Source organism: Bufo bufo, chromosome 1 (assembly GCF_905171765.1).
Source record: "Bufo bufo chromosome 1, aBufBuf1.1, whole genome shotgun sequence".
In the NCBI taxonomy this organism is placed as follows: domain Eukaryota; kingdom Metazoa; phylum Chordata; class Amphibia; order Anura; family Bufonidae; genus Bufo; species Bufo bufo.
Genome location: NC_053389.1, coordinates 258,180,548 through 258,204,340, shown reverse-complemented (window position 1 = coordinate 258,204,340; position 23,793 = coordinate 258,180,548). Strand labels below are relative to the sequence as shown.

The 23,793-nt window shown below is 44.2% G+C and overlaps 1 protein-coding gene across 3 annotated transcripts in view; it reads left to right on the top strand.

Moving 5' to 3' along the window:
• The window catches only part of ATXN10 (ataxin 10), a 254,113-nt gene that overhangs the window by 122,546 nt on the left and 107,774 nt on the right, over positions 1-23,793 (top strand). For all 3 annotated transcript variants that reach the window (XM_040439132.1, XM_040439131.1, XM_040439133.1), the window contains exons 6-9: positions 14,630-14,710; positions 16,844-17,009; positions 17,972-18,080; positions 18,321-18,490. In XM_040439132.1, the coding sequence (XP_040295066.1) occupies positions 14,630-14,710; positions 16,844-17,009; positions 17,972-18,080; positions 18,321-18,490 (526 nt within the window). The remainder of the gene's footprint in view (positions 1-14,629; positions 14,711-16,843; positions 17,010-17,971; positions 18,081-18,320; positions 18,491-23,793) is intronic.

Genomic DNA, 23,793 nt, shown 5'->3' with positions numbered 1-23,793 from the left:
TTTCGTTCAATGAAATTCCACCCCAAATGGCTTTTACTTATTTAGCCACAAAATCAAATGTTTGCCTGAAAGCTGATCACACTTTTCTGTCATTCATCAGCTTGTTCCATTCCACAATAATAAAAGCTAGCAAGTCTCCACGTCCAGCTAGGCACCACCATGGAGCCACCGCTAGCAGCATGTACGTATATTATAGGAATCCTTGAAGGGGACCTGTCATCAACTTTATGCTGACCTCACTGAGGGCAGCATAAAATAGTGACCGAAATGCTGATTTCAGCGGTGTGTCACTCATGAGCTAAAAGTAAGTGTTGCCGAGAACCAGCATCATAATCATTACAGCCCAGGCCTTAAAAAGAGTCAGATCTACCTGAGAAGAGTCCTGGTTATTCATAATCTTCTGCTCTCACCCATCTGCTGATGATTGGCAGTTCTCTCCTAGAGAGAAAGGGAAAAAACTAGGTAGAAGCCTGTCATCAGCAGTTGGGCAGGGAGAGCAGGACTTTATGAATAACCATGTGTCGCTGCCTGCCCTGTGAGGGATCTGCGAAGATTGGATAGACTTGCAGCACGTGAGGCTCCATTCACACGTCTTCAAAATGTGTCCGCATCCTTTCCGCAATTTTGCGGAAAGGGTGCGGACCCATTCATTCTCTATGGGGACGGAATGTGCTGTCCGCATCCACATTTGCGGATCCGCACTTCCGCATCCGTGCTTCTGTTTCCGCAAAAAAATAGAACATGTCCTATTCTTGTCCGCAATTGCGGGCAAGAACAGGCATATTCTATTATGTCGGCAATGTGCGGTCCGCAAAATGCGGAACGCACATTGCCGCTTTCCGTGTTTTGCGGATCCGTGACTCCGTGTATCCGCAAAACACATTGCGGACGTGTGAATGGAGCCTGAGTCTGACAGGTCTTTCTGTGTTTCCTTTCTGTTTGTTGTTGTGGGCAGGATTCCACCTCTCCACAGGTTCTGCTCGTTAGCTGCTTAAGAGGCTCTATTTAAAGGGAACCTGTCATGTGGATATTTGATTATAATCTAACTAATTATATACAATCATTAACTACTAAAAAGTGCCTTAGATGTATTCACTTACTGGTGTGACAGATGGTTACCTCATAATATACACACAAAGATGCCACATGCTAATGAGCTGATTTGAGTCCAGCGTGATGTCATTGAGTCCAGTGTTTATTTAATTCAGAGATATAGCCACTCCCCTGCCCACCTGCTGCTGATTCATATGGAAAATAACTGTCAATCAGCAGCAGGTAGGCGGGGAGAGTCAAGAGCTCATGAATATTCAGGACTCATCATTATGAGCTGGAGCTTTTCAATACAAGATGGCAGATTGACTGGGTCAATTAAAGAAAGTGACCCAGCATTTTGCTAAGAGAATCAGTCACTTATTTATGTTGCCCTTAGTTAGGACACTATAAAACTGGTGACCGGTTCCCTTTAAGTCCGCCTCTTACTGCTGACTTTGCGCTTGATATTTTCCTTCTGGAGTTTTATGCTGGTTGTTTGTAGATCCTCTACTTCCCGCTCATCTCAAGCGAAGTCCTCCTGTTTTCTCCTTTGTGCGTGTGTTGCTTCTAGGTTTCAGGGAGACGCTGGTCCCTTCAGGGTGGAAGGTACCGGCTGTCTCATTCCCTGCTCTGTAAGTTAGGGTTTGCAACAGTGTCAGCAGAGCTTAGGTTCCAGCGTATGAGTTTGTTCACCATCAGGACATGCTCATACTGTCAGCAGTCAGAGGGGCTCAGGGATTTGTTAGGACGTTACCATTCCTTCTTCCCTAGCTTTGGGGCCTAGTCTGTTTTCCTGTTGCTGTTTGTTTACTTTGTGTTCCTCTTATCCCTATCTACTGTGACACCATGACTCTTCTTAGGTGGCCGTGACTCTTTTCCAGGCCCAGTCTGCAATGATTGTGATGTGATGGTTCTCGGCAACCACTTAGGCTACTTTCACACTCGCGTTTGGTGCGGATCCGTCATGGATCTGCACAAACGCTTTCGTTCAGATAATACAACCGCATGCATCCGTTTAGAACGGATCCGTTTGTTTTTATCTGTAACATAGCCAAAACGGATCAGTCTTGAACACCTTTGAAAGTCAATGGAGGACAGATTAGTTTTCTATTGTGCCATATTGTGTCAATGAAAACTGATCCGTCCCCATTGACTTACATTGTGTGTCAGGATGGATCAGTTTGCCTCCGCATTGTTAGGAGGACACCAAAACGCTGCAAACAACACTTTGGTGTCTGCCTCCAGAACGGAACGGAGGCAAACTGATGCATTCTGAACGTATCCTTATCCATTCAGAATGCATTAGGGCAAAACTGATCCGTTTTGGACCGCTTGTGAGAGTCTTGAAATGGATCTCACAAACGGAAACCAAAACACCAGTGTGAAAGTAGCCTTACTTTTAACTTCTAAATGACAGACCGCTGAAATCAACTCACTTATCTCTACTTTATTCTGCCATTAGTATGGGGAGCATAAAGTTGATGACAGGTTCCCTTTAAAGAGAACCTGTCATCAACTTTCTGCTGCCCATACGAACGGCAGAATAAAGTAGAGACAGGCGAGTTGATTTCAGTGGTCTGTCATTTAAAAGTTAAAAGTAAGTGGTTGCCGAGAACCAACATCACAATCATTGCAGACTGGGCCTGGAGAAGAGTCACGGCCACCTGAGAAGAGTCCTGGTTATTCAGGAATCCCTGCTCTCCTTCCCACCTGCTGATGACTGACAGTCTTCTACCTAGTTCCCTTTCTTTCTAGGAGAGAACTGCCAATCTAAAGCAGATGGGTGAGAGAGCAGGAGATGATGAATAACTATGACTCTTCTCAGGTAGATTTGACTCTTTTCAAGGCCTGGGCTGCAATGATTATGATGCTGGTTCTTAGCAACCACTTACTTTTAGCTCATGAGTGACACACCGCTGACATCAGCATTTTTGTCACTACTTTATACTGCCCTCAGTGACGTCAGTATAAAGTTGATGACAGGTTCCCTTTAAAGAGGGGGTCAAGCAATGGCTCTCGCTCTACTGCCCCAGAACAGTCCATGCATCACATGGGTGGCCATTGATCTGAATGATCCCAGTGTAATACTACATTACCCTGAAGTGGCTACAGGACAAATGTGTAGCTGATTGTTTGCTTAGAGGTTGTCGTAATAATAAATTTCAGTGGAAGATCTGTTATTACACCTCAAGATCAATAAGCTTGTTGCAAGACTCTCCATTTATGGTGCACTGCATTGATCTTCAACCTGTGGCTCTCTGACTGTTGTGAAACCACAACTTCCAGCATATCCCGGAAGCTACAAGGAGTTGGGGTATGCTTGGAATTGCAACTTCTACATCTGAAGTGGAGCCACAAGTTAAAGATTACTGCAGTATATCTGAAATCTGAGAACTGGGGGGAAAAACTGAGCTTCTCAATCTCTGTTGCTTTATATTATATGTTTCATGGAATACACTGCTCAAAAAAATAAAGGGAACACAAAAATAACGCATCCTAGATCTGAATTAATTAAATATTCTTCTGAAATACTTTGTTCTTTACATGGTTGAATGTGCTGACAACAAAATCACACAAAAAAAAAAAAATGGAAATAAAATTTTTCAACCCATGGAGGTCTGGATTTGGAGTCACCCTCAAAGTTAAAGTGGAAAAACACACTACAGGCTGATCCAACTTTGATGTAATGTCCTTAACCACCTCCGGACCGCTGTACGCACAGACGCGTCCTGGAGGTGGTTGATTCATTCCTCCTGGACGCGCCGGCGCGTCCTCTCGCGAGACGCGAGATTTCCTGTGAACGCGCGCACACAGGCGCGCGCTTACAGGAACGGAAGGTAAGAGAGTTGATCTCCAGCCTGCCAGCGGCGATCGTTCGCTGGCAGGCTGGAGATGTGTTTTTTTTAACCCCTAACAGGTATATTAGACGCTGTTTTGATAACAGCGTCTAATATACCTGCTACCTGGTCCTCTGGTGGTCCCCTTTGTTTGGATCGACCACCAGAGGACACAGGTAGCTCAGTAAAGTAGCACCAAGCACCACTACACTACACTACACCCCCCCCCGTCACTTATTAACCCCTTATTAGCCCCTGATCACCCCATATAGACTCCCTGATCACCCCATATAGACTCCCTGATCACCCCCCTGTCATTGATTACCCCCCTGTCATTGATCAACCCCCTGTAAAGCTCCATTCAGATGTCCGCATGATTTTTACGGATCCACTGATAGATGGATCGGATCCGCAAAACGCATCCGGACGTCTGAATGAAGCCTTACAGGGGCATGATCAATGACTGTGGTTATCACCCCATATAGACTCCCTGATCACCCCCCTGTCATTGATCACCCCCCTGTCATTGATTACCCCCCTGTAAAGCTCCATTCAGACGTCCGCATGATTTTTACGGATCCACTGATAGATGGATCGGATCCGCAAAACGCATCCGGACGTCTGAATGAAGCCTTACAGGGGCATGATCAATGATTGTGGTTATCACCCCATATAGACTCCCTGATCACCCCCCTGTCATTGATTACCCCCCTGTAAAGCTCCATTCAGACGTCCGCATGATTTTTACGGATCCACTGATAGATGGATCGGATCCGCAAAACGCATCCGGACGTCTGAATGAAGCCTTACAGGGGCATGATCAATGACTGTGGTGATCACCCCATATAGACTCCCTGATCACCCCCCTGTCATTGATTACCCCCCTGTCATTGATCACCCCCCTGTAAAGCTCCATTCAGACGTCCGCATGATTTTTACGGATCCACTGATAGATGGATCGGATCCGCAAAACGCATCCGGACGTCTGAATGAAGCCTTACACGGGCGTGATCAATGACTGTGGTTATCACCCCATATAGACTCCCTGATCACCCCCCTGTCATTGATCACCACCCCTGTCATTGATCACCCCCCCTGTCATTGATCACCCCCCTGTCATTGATCACCCCCCTGTCATTGATCACCCCCCTGTCATTGATCACCCCCCTGTCATTGATCACCCCCCTGTCATTGATCAACCCCCCTGTCATTGATCACCCCCCTGTCATTGATCACCCCCCTGTAAGGCTCCATTCAGACATTTTTTTGGCCCAAGTTAGCGGAATTATTATTTTTTTTTCTTACAAAGTCTCATATTCCACTAACTTGTGACAAAAAATTAAATCTCACATGAACTCACCATACCCCTCACGGAATCCAAATGCGTAAAATTTTTTAGACATTTATATTCCAGACTTCTTCTCACGCTTTAGGGCCCCTAGAATGCCAGGGCAGTATAAATACCCCACATGTGACCCCATTTCGGAAAGAAGACACCCCCAGGTATTCCGTGAGGGGCATATTGAGTCCATGAAAGATTGAAATTTTTGTCCCAAGTTAGCGGAACGGGAGACTTTGTGAGAAAAAAATAAAAAATATCAATTTCCGCTAACTTGTGCCAAAAAAAATAAATTTCTATGAACTCGCCATGCCCCTCATTGAATACCTTGGGGTGTCTTCTTTCCAAAATGGGGTCACATGTGGGGTATTTATACTGCCCTGGCATTCTAGGGGCCCCAAAGCGTGAGAAGAAGTCTGGTATCCAAATGTCTAAAAATGCCCTCCTAAAAGGAATTTGGGCCCCTTTGCGCATCTAGGCTGCAAAAAAGTGTCACACATCTGGTATCGCCGTACTCAGGAGAAGTTCGGGAATGTGTTTTGGGGTGTCATTTTACATATACCCATGCTGGGTGAGATAAATATCTTGGTCAAATGCCAACTTTGTATAAAAAAATGGGAAAAGTTGTCTTTTGCCAAGATATTTCTCTCACCCAGCATGGGTATATGTAAAAAGACACCCCAAAACACATTCCCCAACTTCTCCCGAGTACGGAGATACCAGATGTGTGACACTTTTTTGCAGCCTAGGTGGGCAAAGGGGCCCATATTCCAAAGAGCACCTTTTGGATTTCACTGGTCATTTACCTACTTACCACACATTAGGGCCCCTGGAAAATGCCAGGGCAGTATAACTACCCCACAAGTGACCCCATTTTGGAAAGAAGACACCCCAAGGTATTCCGTGAGGGGCATGGCGAGTTCCTAGAATTTTTTATTTTTTGTCACAAGTTAGTGGAAAATGATGATTCTTTTTTTTTTTTTTTTTCATACAAAGTCTCATATTCCACTAACTTGTGACAAAAAATAAAAACTTCCATGAACTCACTATGCCCATCAGCGAATACCTTGGGGTCTATTCTTTCCAAAATGGGGTCACTTGTGGGGTAGGTATAATGCCCTGGTATTTTAGGGGCCCAAATGTGTGGTAAGGAGTTTGAAATCAAATTCTGTAAAAAATGACGAGTGAAATCCGAAAGGTGCTCTTTGGAATATGGGCCCCTTTGCCCACCTAGGCTGCAAAAAAGTGTCACACATCTGGTATCTCCGTACTCAGGAGAAGGTGGGGAATGTGTTTTGGGGTGTCATTTTACATATACCCATGCTGGGTGAGATAAATATCTTGGTCAAATGCCAACTTTGTATAAAAAAATGGGAAAAGTTGTCTTTTGCCAAGATATTTCTCTCACCCAGCATGGGTATATGTAAAATGACACCCCAAAACACATTCCCCAACTTCTACTGAATACGGAGATACCAAATGTGTGACACTTTTTTGCAGCCTAGGTGGGCAAAGGGGCCCACATTCCAAAGAGCACCTTTCGGATTTCACTGGTCAGTTTTTACAGAATTTGATTTCAAACTCCTTACCACACATTTGGGCCCCTAGAATGCCAGGGCAGTATAACTACCCCACAAGTGACCCCATTTTGGAAAGAAGAGACCCCAAGGTATTTCGTGATGGGCATAGTGAGTTCATGGAAGTTTTTATTTTTTGTCACAAGTTAGTGGAATATGAGACTTTGTAAGAAAAAAAAAAAAAAAAAAATCATCATTTTCCGCTAACTTGTGACAAAAAATAAAAAGTTCTATGAACTCACTATGCCCATCAGCGAATACCTTAGGGTGTGTACTTTCCGAAATGGGGTCATTTGTGGGGTGTTTGTACTGTCTGGGCATTGTAGAACCTCAGGAAACATGACAGGTGCTCAGAAAGTCAGAGCTGCTTCAAAAAGCGGAAATTCACATTTTTGTACCATAGTTTGTAAACGCTAGAACTTTTACCCAAACCATTTTTTTTTTACCCAAACATTTTTTTTTTATCAAAGACATGTAGAACAATAAATTTAGAGCAAAATTTATATATGGATGTCATTTTTTTTGCAAAATTTTACAACTGAAAGTGAAAAATGTCATTTTTTTGCAAAAAAATCGTTAAATTTCGATTAATAACAAAAAAAGTAAAAATGTCAGCAGCAATGAAATACCACCAAATGAAAGCTCTATTAGTGAGAAGAAAAGGAGGTAAAATTCATTTGGGTGGTAAGTTGCATGACCGAGCAATAAATGGTGAAAGTAGTGTAGGTCAGAAGTGTAAAAAGTGGCCTGGTCTTTCAGGGTGTTTAAGCACTGGGGGCTGAGGTGGTTAAAACAAGTCAAAATGAGGCTCAGTACTGTGTGGCCTCCACGTGCCTGTATTACCTCCCTACAATGCGTGTGCATGCTCCTGATGAGGTGGCGGACGGTCTCCTGAGGGATCTCCTCCCAGACCTGGACTAAAGCATCTGCCAACTCCTTGACAGTCTGTGGTGCAACGTGACGTTGGTGGATAGAGCGAGACATGATATCCCAGATGTGCTCAATTGGATTCAGGTCTGGGGAACGGGCGGGCCAGTCCATAGCATCAATGCCTTCGTCTTGCAGGAACTGCTGACACACTCCAGCCACATGAGGTCTAGCATTGTCTTGTATTAGGAGGAACCCAGGGCCAACCGCACCAGCATATGGTCTCACAAGGGGTCTGAGGATCTCATCTCGATGCCTAATGGCAGTCAGGCTACCTCTGGCGAGTACATGGAGGGCTGTGCGGCCCTCCAAAGAAATGCCAACCCACACCATTACTGACCCAATGCCAAACCGGTCATGCTGGAGGATGTTGCAGGCAGCAGAACGTTCTCCACAGCGCCTCCAGACTCTGTCACGTCTGTCACATGTGCTCAGTGTGAACCTGCTTTCATCTGTGAAGAGCACAGGGCGCCAGTGGCGAATTTGCCAATCTTGGTGTTCTTTTGCAAATGCCAAACGTTTTGCACAGTGTTGGGCTGTAAACACAACCCCCAATTGTGGACGTCGGGCCCTCATATCACCCTCATGGAGTCTGTTTCTGACCGTTTGAGCAGACACATGCACATTTGTGGCCTGCTGGAGGTCATTTTGCAGGGCTCTGGCAGTGCTACTCCTGTTCCTCCTTGCACAAAGGCGAAGGTAGCGGTCCTGCTGCTGGGTTGTTGCCCTCCTACGGCCTCCTCCACGTCTCCTGATGTACTGGCCTGTCTCCTGGTAGCGCCTCCATGCTCTGGACACTACGCTGACAGACACAGCAAACCTTCTTGCCAAAGCTCACATTGATGTGCCATCCTGGATAAGCTGCACTACCTGAGCCACTTGTGTGGGTTGTAGACTCCGTCTCATGCTACCACTAGAGTGAAAGCACCGCCAGCATTCAAAAGTGACCAAAACATCAGCCAGGAAGCATAGGAACTGAGAAGTGGTCTATGGTCTCCACCTGCAGAACCACTCCTTTATTGGGGGTGTCTTGCTAATTGCCTATAATTTCCACCTGTTGTCTATCCCATTTGCACAACAGCATGTGAAACTGATTGTCACTCAGTGTTGCTTCCTAAGTGGACAGTTTGATTTCACAGAAGTGTGATTGACTTGGAGTTACATTGTGTTGTTTAAGTGTTCCCTTTATTTTTTTGAGCAGTGTATATTCAATGTACAGTATATCTATAAACCTGACAATTTGGGCAGGAATGGCAAACCCTTTAATGTGTATTGGGGTATTTCGACTTTTCCCTGGCAGTAGATGTAGGGCAGGAGAAGGAGCAGACTGTTGGATTTCAACATGTCCATTATTTTCACTCTTGTGGGTTGTCCCCCCCCTCCTACTGTCTACTGTGTATTGGCAGCTTTTAGGGCTCAGGCAGCAAAAATGCGGATCCGTTTTTTTGCGGATTAGATGCTGTCCCATTCACTTCTATGGGGCCTTTTCTTCCATTGCACAGCTCATCAAAACAAATGAAACATGTCCTATACTTGTCAGTGAAAATTAGGACATGGCCCCATTGAAGTCTATGGGTCAGCAAAAAAAAAAAAAATAACGGAATGCAACCCGTTTCTTTGCGGACATGCTGAACTGTCCGCAAAAAAACGGATCCACATTTTTGCGGACAGCATATGGCCATCTGAATGAGCCCTTAGATTCTCTACCTCAGACTGTTTTCCTTCTTATGGTATCCCACCCCAAATGCTTTACAGTCAGTTGCATTGGGTCATGGTTTATATCATGTAGCTGTGGGCCAGAATTGGCATTTTATGTCAACTAGATATTCACTATATGGAGAAAAATATTTGGACACCCCTCTTAATCATTGAATTTAGGGGTTTCATTGAGTCCCATTGTCACAGGTGTATAAAATCCAACCATGCAGTCTGCCTTTGCATACATTTGTGAAAGAATGGGTTGTTCTAAAGAGTTTACTGAATTCCAGCGTGGTCTTGTACTAGGATGTCATTTCATGAAATTTCTTCCTTCCTAGATATTCCACGATCCACTGTGACTGGTATTATTACAAAGTGGAAGCATTTAGGAATGTAGCAACTCCGCCACAAAGTGACAGACCACTTAAAGTTACAGCGGGGGTTGGGGGTTGCCAAATGCTAAGGCTAAGAGCACATAAAAGTTGCCAATGCTCTGCTGAGTAAGTAATTGCCCACTTCCAAACCTTTGGCATTAACATGTATAGCACTATTCCTGGAGCTTTATGGCATGGGTTTCCAGGGCTAAGCAGCTGCATGCAAGACTTAGATCACCAAGAACAATGCCAAGCCTCAGATGGAGTGGTGTAAAGCACGCCACCACTAAACTGGGGAGCAGTGAATCATATTTCTCTATCTAGCAGTCTGATGGATGAGTTTGGGTTTGGTCAATGCCGGGGGGGAACATTACCTGCCTGACTAAACCTGTAAAGTTTGGAGAAGGAGGGATAATGAGGTTGGCCTAGGTCAATACTACAGTCGAGTATAGTATATCCTCCATGTAGTATAATAACCTGAATACTACAGTCCAGTATATCTTCCATGTAGTATAATAGCCTGCCTACATTCAGTGCACTGCCTGGGCTGTTCATAGTGCACCCTGCGCTGATAAATGGCAGGATAAGTCTAAGGCATACTGGCACACCATACACTTTTTCCAGGGTGCGGGTGCCCACAAAGAGGGCTCTGAGTGCCGCCTCTGGCACCCGTGCCATAGGTTCGCCACCACTGGCCTAGGTCCTTTAGTTCCAGTAAAGTAAAATCTTAAAGGATAACTGTCACATTTAGACCCTAATTTCAATTTTCATATATGTAGTTACTAATAACATGATATTCCAGAATCAGTTACTATTAGACTGACTTACCCCATATTTAATAAGATTCAGCCCTTAGCAACCAGTCTGCATAAAACTGCAATTTCACTATTCCGTTAAGATTGCCGCCACTGCCCTCACCCTGAGGCTCATCCCGCCTGCCCTCACTAGCCAGTAGCCAGTAACAATAGCCCCCCAAAAGTGTCAGTAACCAGAGCCCTCCCCCTCAAAGGGTTAATCTTCTGCAGCACAAAGGGGTCCTCTTACCACATGTTGCTTTCATTTATACACTGAGCAGATGGCCGATCTCCCTTCCCTGGTCTGCGCTGCTCCAACTCTGCATTCTCCAAGTCTGCTGAGTGAGGGAGCGTCTGCCAAGCGCAGGGACAGGGAGAAGTGCACACAGCCCAGGCACTGTTATCAGCTGCTGGGGAGGACCTGGCTTTAATGATTTACTTACAGTCCCTGGCTGTCAGTAATGTGACCTTGCACGCAGCGTGCTCTGTCTATCAACAGATAGACGGACCATGCCTAGCAACCCTATTTTAAGCACAGGTAAAAGTAGGCAGTACAGGGAACAAAAGTGTGGAATTAAGGGGTAATTGAATACACAGTGAAAAGTTGAAATAGGGCCACCAATGTGATATTAATCACCACAATCCAATACTCCAAAAAAATATATATATATATACGACAGTTATCCTTTAATCCTTCAGCATACCATGACATTTTGGACAATCGTATGTTTTCACTTTGTGTGAACAGTTTGGAGAAGGCCCTTTTATGTTATAGCATGACTGTTCCCAGTGTACAAAGCAAGGTCCATAAAGGTATGCTTGGGTGAGTGTGGACCGCACAGAGTTCTGACCTCAAACCCAATGAACACCTTTGGGTTGAAGTAGAATGGCTATCCCAAGACATGGGTTCTCGTCCAACATAGTCTAACCTTACATATGCTTTTCTGGATGTATGGGCAAAAATTCCCACACACTCACTGCAACATCTTGTAGAAAGTCTTTCCACAAGAGTAGAACCTGGTTTAGCTGCAGATGGAGGACTAACTCCATAATGATACCTTTGGATTTAGAATGGGATGTCATGAAAGCTCCAGAAGGTGTCCAAATACTGTTGTCTATATAGTATATCTTTACAAATATATATGTTTGAGGGCATATTCCTGTGATTCCCCCCACTATTTCCAAGAACAGGGAATCCTGTTTCTTAGCACAGCATGTATACTGTAGCTACTGGTGTAAGATACACAGCTGCAATTTAGGGTTGTTGCGGGTATCGAAATTTCGATACCCAATCGATACTTTTGTCCCGGTATCGATACGATACCGGGATTTCCGTTTTTTCGATACTGGGCTGCGCTTCTGCGCAGTCTAGTATCTCTGAACATGAGCGCGCTGCTATCGGCGCGCTCATGTTCTCTCTCAGCAGCACGGGGAGAAGGAAGCTGTCCTCCCTCCCCCTGTGCTGCTGCCGCTGCCACCAATGAGAAGAGAGGGGCGGAGGAGGGGCGGCAATGAGAAGAGAGGGGCGGAGGAGGGGCGGCAATGAGAAGAGAGAGGGTGGAGGAGGGGCGGCAATGAGAAGAGAGGGGCGGAGGAGGGGCGGGCGCACTGCGCCACCAATGATAGGATTACTATCAGAGCGATGGGAGGAGACATCAGCTTCACTAGTGGGCGTTCCTTTTCCCTGCGCTGCGATTGGACAGCGCTACAGCCAGGGAGAAGGAACGCCCACTAGTGAAGCTGATGTCTCCTCCCATCGCTCCGATAGTAATCAGCAGCATGTGGAGCAGGAGAGGAGACAGTAATGGGGCACTGCGGGCGAACGGAGCGGCGCCCAGGACTAAATGGTGAGTGCTGAGACATCGCTGGGCGCCGCTCTGTGTGGCCTAATAGTGAAAGTCTGGACTCATATACAGTAGTCAGTCTTTAACACATACAGGAGGCGGGTGCCGGCAGCAGAATCGCATTGCCGGCACCCTGCCCCTGACAGGGAGCTGCGATCAGCGGCAGTTAACTGCCGCTGATCTGCTAGTACTCGCCTCCTGTATAAAGGGGTAAAATCATTGGTGGTGCAGTGTGCCCCCCCCCTCAATCCCCCCATCCCATTAAAATCATTGGTGGCACAGTGCGCCGGCCCCTCTCAACCCTCCAGTATTAAAATCATTGGTGGCAGTGGCCACAGGGACCTCTCCACTCCCCCTCATTGGTGGTGCAGTGGCAGCTTCTGATCGGAGCCCCAGCTGTGTAAGCCTGGGGCTCCGATCGGTTACCATGGCAGCCAGGACGCTACAGAAGCCCTGGTTGCCATGGTAACATCCCTGATGCTGTGTGCACAAAGCACAGAGCAGCAGGGACAGTGTGGAGTCCTATTCACCCTGATAGAGATCTATCAGGGTGAATAGGAAAAGGGATGAAAGATCCCAGGTTCTAGCCCCTAAGGGGGGAAATAGTTATTAAATAAAAAGTGAAAAAAAAACAAACACTAAAATATGAAGTATAAATCACCCCCCCTTTTCCCAATTTCACATATAAAATATATAAATAAACATATTACATCGCCACGTCAGAAAAGTCCAAACTATTAAAATATAAAAAAAAAATCTAGGTGGTGAATGCCGGAACAGAAAAAATAAAATAAAAACTGCGCGATTCGCCATTTTTAAAAATGAGGAATGCACGTGGCTTTTTTTGTTTATTTTTTTCGCGTGGTATCGAATGGTATCGAGTATCGCAATACTTTTTCATGGTATCGAAACCGAATCAAAAATTTGGTATCGCAACAACTCTACTGCAATTTGAAACTTCTTGAAAGCAACTCCCCATCTCCTGTATCCAGTGATTTACTGATCTACTTCAGATTATGGAAATCATTGCTGCTATTGTTAATGGTTAATGTTAACATGCCTTAGCCTCGAAGATGTATTCATCTATCATTTTATTCTAAGTTCGAGAATCTAGCCTTGAGGCTTGTGATCTCAATAGTGTCTACTGTTGTTCGGGATGACATTGTTCCCTGTCAGACCTCACTCATGTCATGAAGGGGAGGGTGGATAGCATGTTCTTATTTGTCTCTTGACATTGTTAAATGTTTATGAGCCCCACAAATGTCTGACTTGTAGAGTGTGCCTTTCTCCGCTCGCCCTTCTCATTTGTTCAGGCAGGCTTATGAGCTTACACTCTCAAACAGGTTGTTTCACCATTTGCAATGTTAAGTCTGCCTTTTGTAAAAGGTTTATAGTGAATGACGTTTAGGGATTGAAGTAAATACAGAACTTGTGCAGCTTTCATAGGTACCAGTGATACACATAATGGTTATTTTAAGTTGCTGAAGGCAACAATTATTTTGCATGTTGTTGGTGTAGAACCTTTATTGCTTCTATACTCCACCCTGTGGAATGTTCTAAAAAAGTTCAGATGGCTCCAAATGTAGTCAAGAATAGAACACAAATACCTGTCCAGGCTTGATGAATTGGAAAATCTAGTCCAAATTTGTGATGATTGAGTCAAGACTTAATACTGGACAAATGTTTTGGCCACGTGAAAATGTTCTTTCAATAAAAAATGTAATGTAGAAGACTATAAAAAGACAACGAAGGGGTGATTGCTCAAGAATCTTCCGGCGTCAGTATGACTTGTGTGGACAGTTGCGTAGGTTGTCCCAAGCTTGCAGAACATACCATTGTTCTTTTACAGACTCTGAGAGCTTGCCATGTTTCTTTTACAGCCTTCTTGCTTATGTCTTTGATAATGATGTTCTTTATGGAACCTGTAGTTCTTACAGAACTCCTCATTTCATTATAACCTCTGCCATGAGCTTGGGTTGCGGAATGACATTAATTCCAAGTAAACATCAACTTGGAGTGTACCTCCCTCCTGACGCCACAAGAATAAAAAACTGAATTTAATACCGGCCCTTTTGGATGTTGGTTGACTTTTAGGAAACTGCTATTACTAAGAATTGGCTGAAGTGAATTGTCTTTGTAGAAGATGACGACGAGTAGTGACCATTTTTTTTAATGAAAGTTATAATTTTTTTCCCTCCTTATTTCAGACACCTGATAGTCACGGACCGTTTCTTGAGGTGCCCTGAACTGGTGAAACAGATGTATGCTTCACAGAGCCATGCTGATAGGTAAACTCATGTTAATGTGTTTTGACACTTAAAGGGGTTTTCCAAAGAAAAAATGTATGGATAGCAAGTGAGACTTCAATGCCGGCAGTCCGGGGGTAATGCATGCACAATTCTATGGGAGATACAGATACAGACGAGCAAGCTCACCGTGCTGTTCAACATATTCTATAGACATTTAAGTGCATCTGTCAGCAGATCTGTATCTATGATACTGGCTGACCTGTTTTACGTGCTCTTGGCAGCTGAAGGCATCTGTGTTGGTCCTATGTTCATATGTGCCCGCATTGCTGATAAAAATGAGGTTTGAACATATACAAATGAACCTCTAGGAGCAATGGGGGTGTTGCCGTTACACCTAGAGGCAGCTGCCACGCCCTCTGCACTTCGATTGACTTTAGTAGAAGTCAGGGCCAGGCGTTATCACGTTTACACTGCCTGGCCCTGTCAGAGGGTGCAGCAGTTGCAGAGAGAGCAGAGCCTCTAGGTGTAATGGCAATGCCTACGTTGCTCCTAGAGGCTCATTTGCATATATTGAAACTTAATTTTTCTCAGCAATGCGGGCACATTGGAACATGGGACCAACACAGATGCCTTCAGCTGCCAGGCACACATTCAACAGATCAGTCAGTTTCATAGGTACAAATCTGCTGACAGATGCCCGTTAATGACTGTGCATTCAGGGGCCCTTGTTCACTGGATCGGGGCACCCCCATTCTCAGGATCCTGGAGGTCCAAGCAGACAGACCTCTACTAATTTGTCTATGATTTGGACAGGGCATATCCAGTTGAATTGCCATATAGGTTTTGTCTCGAGAGTTCGGCATTATTTAAAGTGTATGTGGTTTTAAAGCTGGTACACGTTCCCTAAGTACATGTTTCTGTGTCTGTAATGGTTTTAAATTGGTTGGTTAACATCACTTCTTGGCCACAAGCTGGCACCAAGTGGAGGTTTAAGATTACAGGATCCAGGTTGGCGCCATTGCTGCAGAAGAGTCTTAACGGCTTTAAAGCACAATCTTCTTTCCTGACAACTTACTGGATATTTCCTGGAATTGAATGATGAAAAGATCACCTAAAGCCGCCTTTTTCTTTCTGATATTATAAAACATGTAGAATAGACGTTGCATCCGTGCTCTACTTCTCACACGTATACATGCCTCGATGGAAGGATATATAAATGTATTTTCAGACTACACAGGATTTGGCGTATGTTACCATTGAGACACATAGGTCTGCATAGAAGCTGTATACACAAAACGGGGGGTGGGGGCAATTTTTTTTTATATATACTCTTTAACAAATTAAGAACACTCTAGACCAGTACATTAAAGGGGTTATGCCATTAAAGTGAAAATCTGATATCTAAGCTAGAAACAGCATTTTACCTCACATGGAACCAAAGATCCAGCTCCAAATGTTCTGCTAGATGTATTTCAGGCTGGCTGCTCGGGGGTTGTGTCCTTTCTGCTGCAGCTCTCTCACTATCTCATTTGAGGGGAGGGTCTTTTTTTTTCTCAGGAGGTGTCCTTCCTGCTTCAGCTCACTCCCCGTAACTGGCAAAGCTTCTAACAGAAGATATGGCTGGTGACAATTGAATTTTTAAACTGAACTTGTGCGACCATGTCAGTGAGGCAGACAGGAAATAAGGAAAAGAACAAACAGCAGGTGGCGCTATACAGATAGATTTTATTGAATAACTCAGTGGCTATACTAAATCTTTTATCACATGCAATTGCAAAAGTATTCAGATCCAGGTGCTGGTTTTGAAATATGTAGAATATTTTTTGTGGCACAACCCCCTTAAATGGGTTAGGGTATCAAAAATATGGCTGCTTTCTTCCTGAAACAGCGTGACACCTGGCCATAGGCTGTGTCTGGTATTACAGATGAGCCGTATTGAAGTGAATGGAGCGGAGTTGCAATTTTGATGTCCGGTTATTGTGATAATGAGTTGAGTTTTCACATAAGCTGTTGTTATAATAGAAACCTTTAGACCTGGAACCAACCTCTACCCTGCTTGTTGATGGTTTCCCAGTAGCAACCTAATTACACAGACAGGCTGTTGTACTGCTGTGCCCTCTTTTCTATATAGTTCTGTTGTCCATTGTTAACCACCTATGTTCTTGTCGACAGGTTGACCCTTTTAGAACTTATTTTGTCTAAAATAAATGAGAAGAGCTCTCTTACAAAGACTGAGATGACTAGTCTGCAACAAATAGCCGAGTTCCTTTCTGACTGTTTCCAGAAGCAGAGCAAAGCAGTGCTGATCCTGGTGTCGCCAGGGGATCGTGAGGAAGAGGTAATGTTGCTAATTGTAGTATGCCTGACTGGGAACACTAGATCAAGGAGCAGTTTTTAGTATAGGGGATAGATTGTGCTTTCTAAATCCACCTACCGGTACGTGGTCCAATTCCAGCCCACCTATTTGGAAGGTTTATCATTTTTGGGCATATTCTTCCCCTAGTTTACAGAAGGCTCCATCCTATCTGACAATGCTTTATGGATCTGATCCGTTGCATTCCTGAAGTGCCAGTTCAGATTTTACCCGATATACAATTGATTTGAGCCTTCGCATTGCATGAAGACATTCCAGCAAGTTTTCCTTGGTTGGCTAAAAGAACAAAGCCCCCACTATCCTCCGCTCATTTACTGGGGCCGACAGGGCCTTTGCCCTGAGTGGTGACTGCCACTGAATAGCAACAAGCCACTCTCCCTTGGCAAAGGTATATATTTATAGAGTCGGAGAATGAACTGAATCATCTATGTCTCTGACCTGATCTACTAATCTGGACAACTTAAGTGGCAAGTGTCCTTAATAGCGGAAATGCTCAGAATGTACCTTGTGATAGAAGATAAGACATTCCCTCAAAGCCCAGTAAATGCCAAGGTATTTGACCACTTAACATTTCCTCTTCAGGATGTACGGTATGAAATTACGCTTTTTCTTTATTTGTCAAGAAATGTGTGATCAACCCTTTTTATGGCTTTCTGTATTCAAAACAGTGTGGGCATACATCTATGACATGTACTGTGTAGGCATACATCTATGACATGTACTGTGTAGGCATACATCTATGACATGTACTGTGTAGGCATACATCTATGACATGTACTGTGTAGGCATACATCTATGACATGTACTGTGTAGGCATACATCTATGACATGTACTGTGTATAAATGTTGAGACTTGTGTCCAGCCTTACTGTATGTGTCTTTGTGCACATCTTCTTCTATATAATGCCTTTTACTTTCTTCCACAGGAGGCCTTGGTTGTGATTAGGCTCTTGGATCTTCTCTGTGAAATGACTTCAGATGCCGATCACCTTACCGGTTTGCAGTCTTACCCAGGTTTACTGGACACAGTTGTCGGTATGTAGTTTACAGGTAGTCGCTTATGACTCCAGATAAGAACTTTTTTCTCCACTTTTCCTAAAATATAATATAAAATACTTGATAATAGTGCAGAGATGGTGCCTACTGCATTCTGGCACTAGGCTGGGTGATTTGGGACAACTGCATCCTAGTTATAGGGATGTCAGTTAGGTCAGCCTTAGCTGACAGTACATTGTCAGATGCATGAATTATGTATTTCTTCTCCATCTTCAACAGAGACCCTGCGTCTGACACATCTGGCTGGAAAACAAAGCAAGAATGTCTTTACTTCCACTCATAGCGCGTCCCTTGGAATTGACCTGACACACGCTGCAGTTGGGTTCAAGGCTCATCTCATTCGTCTCATCGCTAACCTGTGCTACAGAAACAGAGAGAACCAAGATAAGGTACGAGATGCTTCCACTCATTGATACCTCCATGGCTTCACTGTGGAGTGGACAGTCCTTATACACATGGTCACCTACCATTTCCAGAATACCTTTTGATAACTATTAAATTGATTAATTACATTTGGGCGTACGCCCTCCGAGATCCAGTCCACAATATCCCGATCTGTGACCTGTATTTTCACAGCCCCGTACGAGGCTCTTCCCACTGTCTCCCAATGTTTTCGGTTGGCCCACAGCTTTACTATTTCCCGCCGGTATCTTTTGCAGTCACAGCCGATGCTTATTCGGACCACGGACATCACAATCTAAATGCATGGATCCAACCAACCAGTAACAACCCCAGCATCCCCCAATCAGTGTCCTAAGTACTCCAATTCCTCCCCCAGTTTTGAGCTCATCATCCCCCAATGCTAACTGTGCAGTATGTCTCACCTCATGGCTCCAGGGTCTAGATAAGCATGGCGTGTGGACTGTGTCTCTCACAGCGCCCCTTCCTGATCCGTTAACAAAGTTTATATGCACCTTATAAACCACAACAATAAAACTGTAACCGGCGCTTTGTGCTGATAAAAAGTTTGCATCACTTCCAGCCGTGGATTCCGCCCTAAGTCCATTGGTCCAGTAATCTACAGGGAGTGCAGAATTATTAGGCAAGTTGTATTTTTGAGGATTAATTTTATTATTGAACAACCATGTTCTCAATAAACCCAAAAAACTCATTAATATCAAAGCTGAATATTTTTGGAAGTAGTTTTTAGTTTGTTTTTAGTTTTAGCTATTTTAGGGGGATATCTGTGTGTGCAGGTGACTATTACTGTGCATAATTATTAGGCAACTTAACAAAAAACATATACCCATTTCAATTATTTATTTTTACCAGTGAAACCAATATAACATCTCACCATTCACAAATATACATTTCTGACATTCAAAAACAAAACAAAAACAAATCAGTGACCAATATAGCCACCTTTCTTTGCAAGGACACTCAAAAGCCTGCCATCCATGGATTCTGTCAGTGTTTTGATCTGTTCACCATCAACATTGCGTGCAGCAGCAACCACAGCCTCCCAGACACTGTTCAGAGAGGTGTACTGTTTTCCCTCCTTGTAAATCTCACATTTGATGATGGACCACAGGTTCTCAATGGGGTTCAGATCAGGTGAACAAGGAGGCCATGTCATTAGATTTTCTTCTTTTATACCCTTTCTTGCCAGCCACGCTGTGGAGTACTTGGACGCGTGTGATGGAGCATTGTCCTGCATGAAAATCATGTTTTTCTTGAAGGATGCAGACTTCTTCCTGTACCACTGCTTGAAGAAGGTGTCTTCCAGAAACTGGCAGTAGGACTGGGAGTTGAGCTTGACTCCATCCTCAACCCGAAAAGGCCCCACAAGCTCATCTTTGATGATACCAGCCCAAACCAGTACTCCACCTCCATCTTGCTGGCGTCTGAGTCGGACTGGAGCTCTCTGCCCTTTACCAATCCAGCCACGGGCCCATCCATCTGGCCCATCAAGACTCACTCTCATTTCATCAGTCCATAAAACCTTAGAAAAATCAGTCTTGAGATATTTCTTGGCCCAGTCTTGACGTTTCAGCTTGTGTGTCTTGTTCAGTGGTGGTCGTCTTTCAGCCTTTCTTACCTTGGCCATGTCTCTGAGTATTGCACACCTTGTGCTTTTGGTCACTCCAGTGATGTTGCAGCTCTGAAATATGGCCAAACTGGTGGCAAGTGGCATCTTGGCAGCTGCACGCTTGACTTTTCTCAGTTCATGGGCAGTTATTTTGCGCCTTGGTTTTTCCACACGCTTCTTGCGACCCTGTTGACTATTTTGAATGAAACGCTTGATTGTTCGATGATCACGCTTCAGAAGCTTTGCAATTTTAAGAGTGCTGCATCCCTCTGCAAGATATCTCACTATTTTAGACTTTTCTGAGCCTGTCAAGTCCTTCTTTTGACCCATTTTGCCAAAGGAAAGGAAGTTGCCTAATAATTATGCACACCTAATATAGGGTGTTGCTGTCATTAGACCACACCCCTTCTCATTACAGAGATGCACATCACCTAATATGCTTAATTGGTAGTAGGCTTTCGAGCCTATACAGCTTGGAGTAAGACAACATGCATAAAGAGAATGATGTGGTCAAAATACTCATTTGCCTAATAATTCTGCACTCCCTGTATAGTCCACAGCCAGCTCTTCACAAGGGTGTTAGGTAGCTGCCCTAGCGATAGAACAGTCGAATGTCAGGTTATCCGCTGTCGGAGACTGCGGGGAACCCTGGAAAGAAGACGGAAGGGTTTTTTACCGCTCCTGTATTTGCTGTTTTTACAGAGCTTAAAGAGGACCTTTCACCGATTCTTACCCTATGAACTAACTATACAGATATGTAGAGCGGCGCCCGGGGATCTCACTGCACTTACTATTATCCCCGGGCGCCGCTCCGTTCTCCAGTTATGCCCTCCGGTATCTCTGCTCACTAAGTTATAGTAGGAGGAGATACCAGTCCCTAAGTTATGGTAGGCGGAGTCTGCCCTAGCGCTGGCCAATCGCAGCGCAGAGCTCACAGCCTGGGAGGTTATTTTCTCCCAGGCTGTGAGCTCTGCAATGCGATTGGCCAGCGCTAGGGCAGACTCCGCCTACCATAACTTAGGGAACGGAGATACCGGAGGACATAGCAGCAGAACGGAGCGGCGCCCGGGGATAATAGTAAGTGCAGAGAGATCCCCGGGCGCCGCTCTACATGTATGTATACTTAGTTCATAGGGTAAGAATCGGTGAAAGGTCCTCTTTAATGACTTGGCACATGATTGCCACTATGCCAGTACTAGAAGGCTGCTTTTGGGTCTAACTAGACCTGGCACAGCTGTAACTGTGTTTGTCACTGCAATTTTCTCCTGTCGAAAAAAGTGAAGTGATAAAAAAAAAAATTATAAAGACCCCCAATGGTCTTTTCTGAACATTGATGGACAGACTATAAATAAAATTAAAATTAAAAAATAATTGCTGGATTGGAGGGAGCTCAGGGAGGTGAGTTTAAGCTGTTTTATTATTTTATGAACCTGCCTGCAGTTTGCCCCTTGGACAAGAGAATTGGACAACCGTATGTTTTTAATAATTAAAACAAGATACTGACATATTCTCTTTTTTTATTTTATTTTTATTTTTGGATTATAGATTTTTTCCCCCCTGTGCATGATTATATAGGGCGGGCATTTTGCCTGATCTGCTGTTAAATTCATTGTCTGTCTAGGAGCCAACAGCCCCAATGGTGACAACCTGTGGCCAGTTTAAAAAAAACAAAACAAAATGCCTGTCTGCAGTCCTGCAGGACCTGAAGTGGTTTGGTCCATGACTGCCGTCACCAATCACATGTCTCAAAGGTCACATGTGCTACAATGGCACATCACTGGCAGGTTCATTCTTCAAACTGTCAGCAGCACAACCTATTGTCCACTACCGTGGATCTAGTCTTGTATGTGAGGATTCAAATAGAGGCACGCAGTGTTAAGCTTCGGCTGAAATGCTCCTGTTATCAAGCATATGTCTTCTACATGCTCCATCACTAGCAGGTTACCACTATTGGGGTTGTAATCCCCTAGGTTGGATAATCTCCTTAACAGCAGTTACAGATTTGCTTTACCGATGCCACTTAGACCAAGGGAATATGTAGACTGAGATGTTCATCAACTTCCATTGGAGAGTTTTCCATACTTGCACTGTGACCTATGCATAGTTTATTGTGTAGGGAGGGATAGTAGATAAGCTGTGACCATCAACCACTGTGAATGATGGTTCTTGTGTTATTGTAATCCTACCTATGATAAACATATAAAACATCATCAAAAATGTTAAAAATATGTTTAACATAAAACTTGATTTGAAGAAGTCATTTTGTGATAACCCTTTCCTTTAATGTTTGGACTGAAAGCTATCTCGTGTATGGCCAGCTTTAAATGCTCCTCTGATGCAAATTATTAACCCAAACCAAGTATTTCATTGCTGTAGCGGATGTGAAAAGGCCCACCGTTGAATTTATTGCATGTATTTGAATGAGGCCATGTCTTACAGGTCCACAGAGAAAGCATTTGGAAACTTCTTGGGCTCCCATCCAAAATTTTTCAACCAGATTTGTCATTCTTCTATTCGCTTTTGTCTTGAGAAAGCTAGGGCTGTTCCTCTAGTGTTGAACTATCGATGATTGATTCAGATTGTTGGGACCTGTAGTTCACCACACCTGGAGGTTCACTCCAAGTCAGGTGTAGAGCAGTCTCCACTTGCAGGTGGTTGCAAGCCTTGTGATTTCAGGATACCTGCCAGCGTTTCTGCTGGGTCACAAACCAAACGGACCTAGAAGTCTAAATCTGAGCGGAAGGCAAACATTGATTCAACATTTGTCTCCTACAATAGGCCTTTTGAAGGCAATTTCTTAATTGTTTGCCTGAGATTCATTGTATCACAGCTCTGCTCCTTGAAAGTTGTATCTGAAGCCCCTCTTCCTCTTGAAGGGTTCCTATCTGGACGCAAACTGCTTGAGGGGCAGGAAAGATTTAGGTAAATATTCTAAGTGTTCTTATACAATAATCATCACTTAGGGCTTCAAAGACCCAAAGAAAACTAGAAGCCCATCCCAATTAGTCAAATATATGATGAGGCAATGAGAAAAGGAATATTTGTACAAATTTCCATTAATCTGTAAGAACTTCCCTGTATACTTACATTCTCTGAGACTGTGGAGTTATTTCTGATGGGATGGGAGACAGTAATCCTTGATGTTTCCGTATGTCATGTACAAGGTGCACATCCTTCTTAAATAGAACCTGTCATCAAGTCCAACGACTATTTTCTTATTATATACTACGCAGAGCATGGAGAGCTAAAGGCAAAAATGGGGTTCCGGCAAAAACACAACAGTTCATCTGGGAGCACTCTGTTTCTCTTTTTTGTACTACAAGGCACACTTTTTAATAGGAAGAAATAGTGCTTGACTATCCAGGGGGAAGGGGAATCCTTAAAACATTAAGCTCACTTGACAAAAATACTAACCCCAATTTTAGTTTTGACCACCAAGGAATAGGACATTGCCTAAGACTAGCAGGGAATCTGTTACTAACCTAGACTACTACCTTAACCCATCAGGGAATAAAATGTTAATTCCCCCACTCTCCTAGTCTGCCATGCTGATCGACTTCTTCCTTCACTTTCTTAAAGGAGTTATCCAATAGTACAAATACCCCCCCACACACACACACAATGCCAGGGCCCCTCCTATAGATGATACTTACCGGATCCACG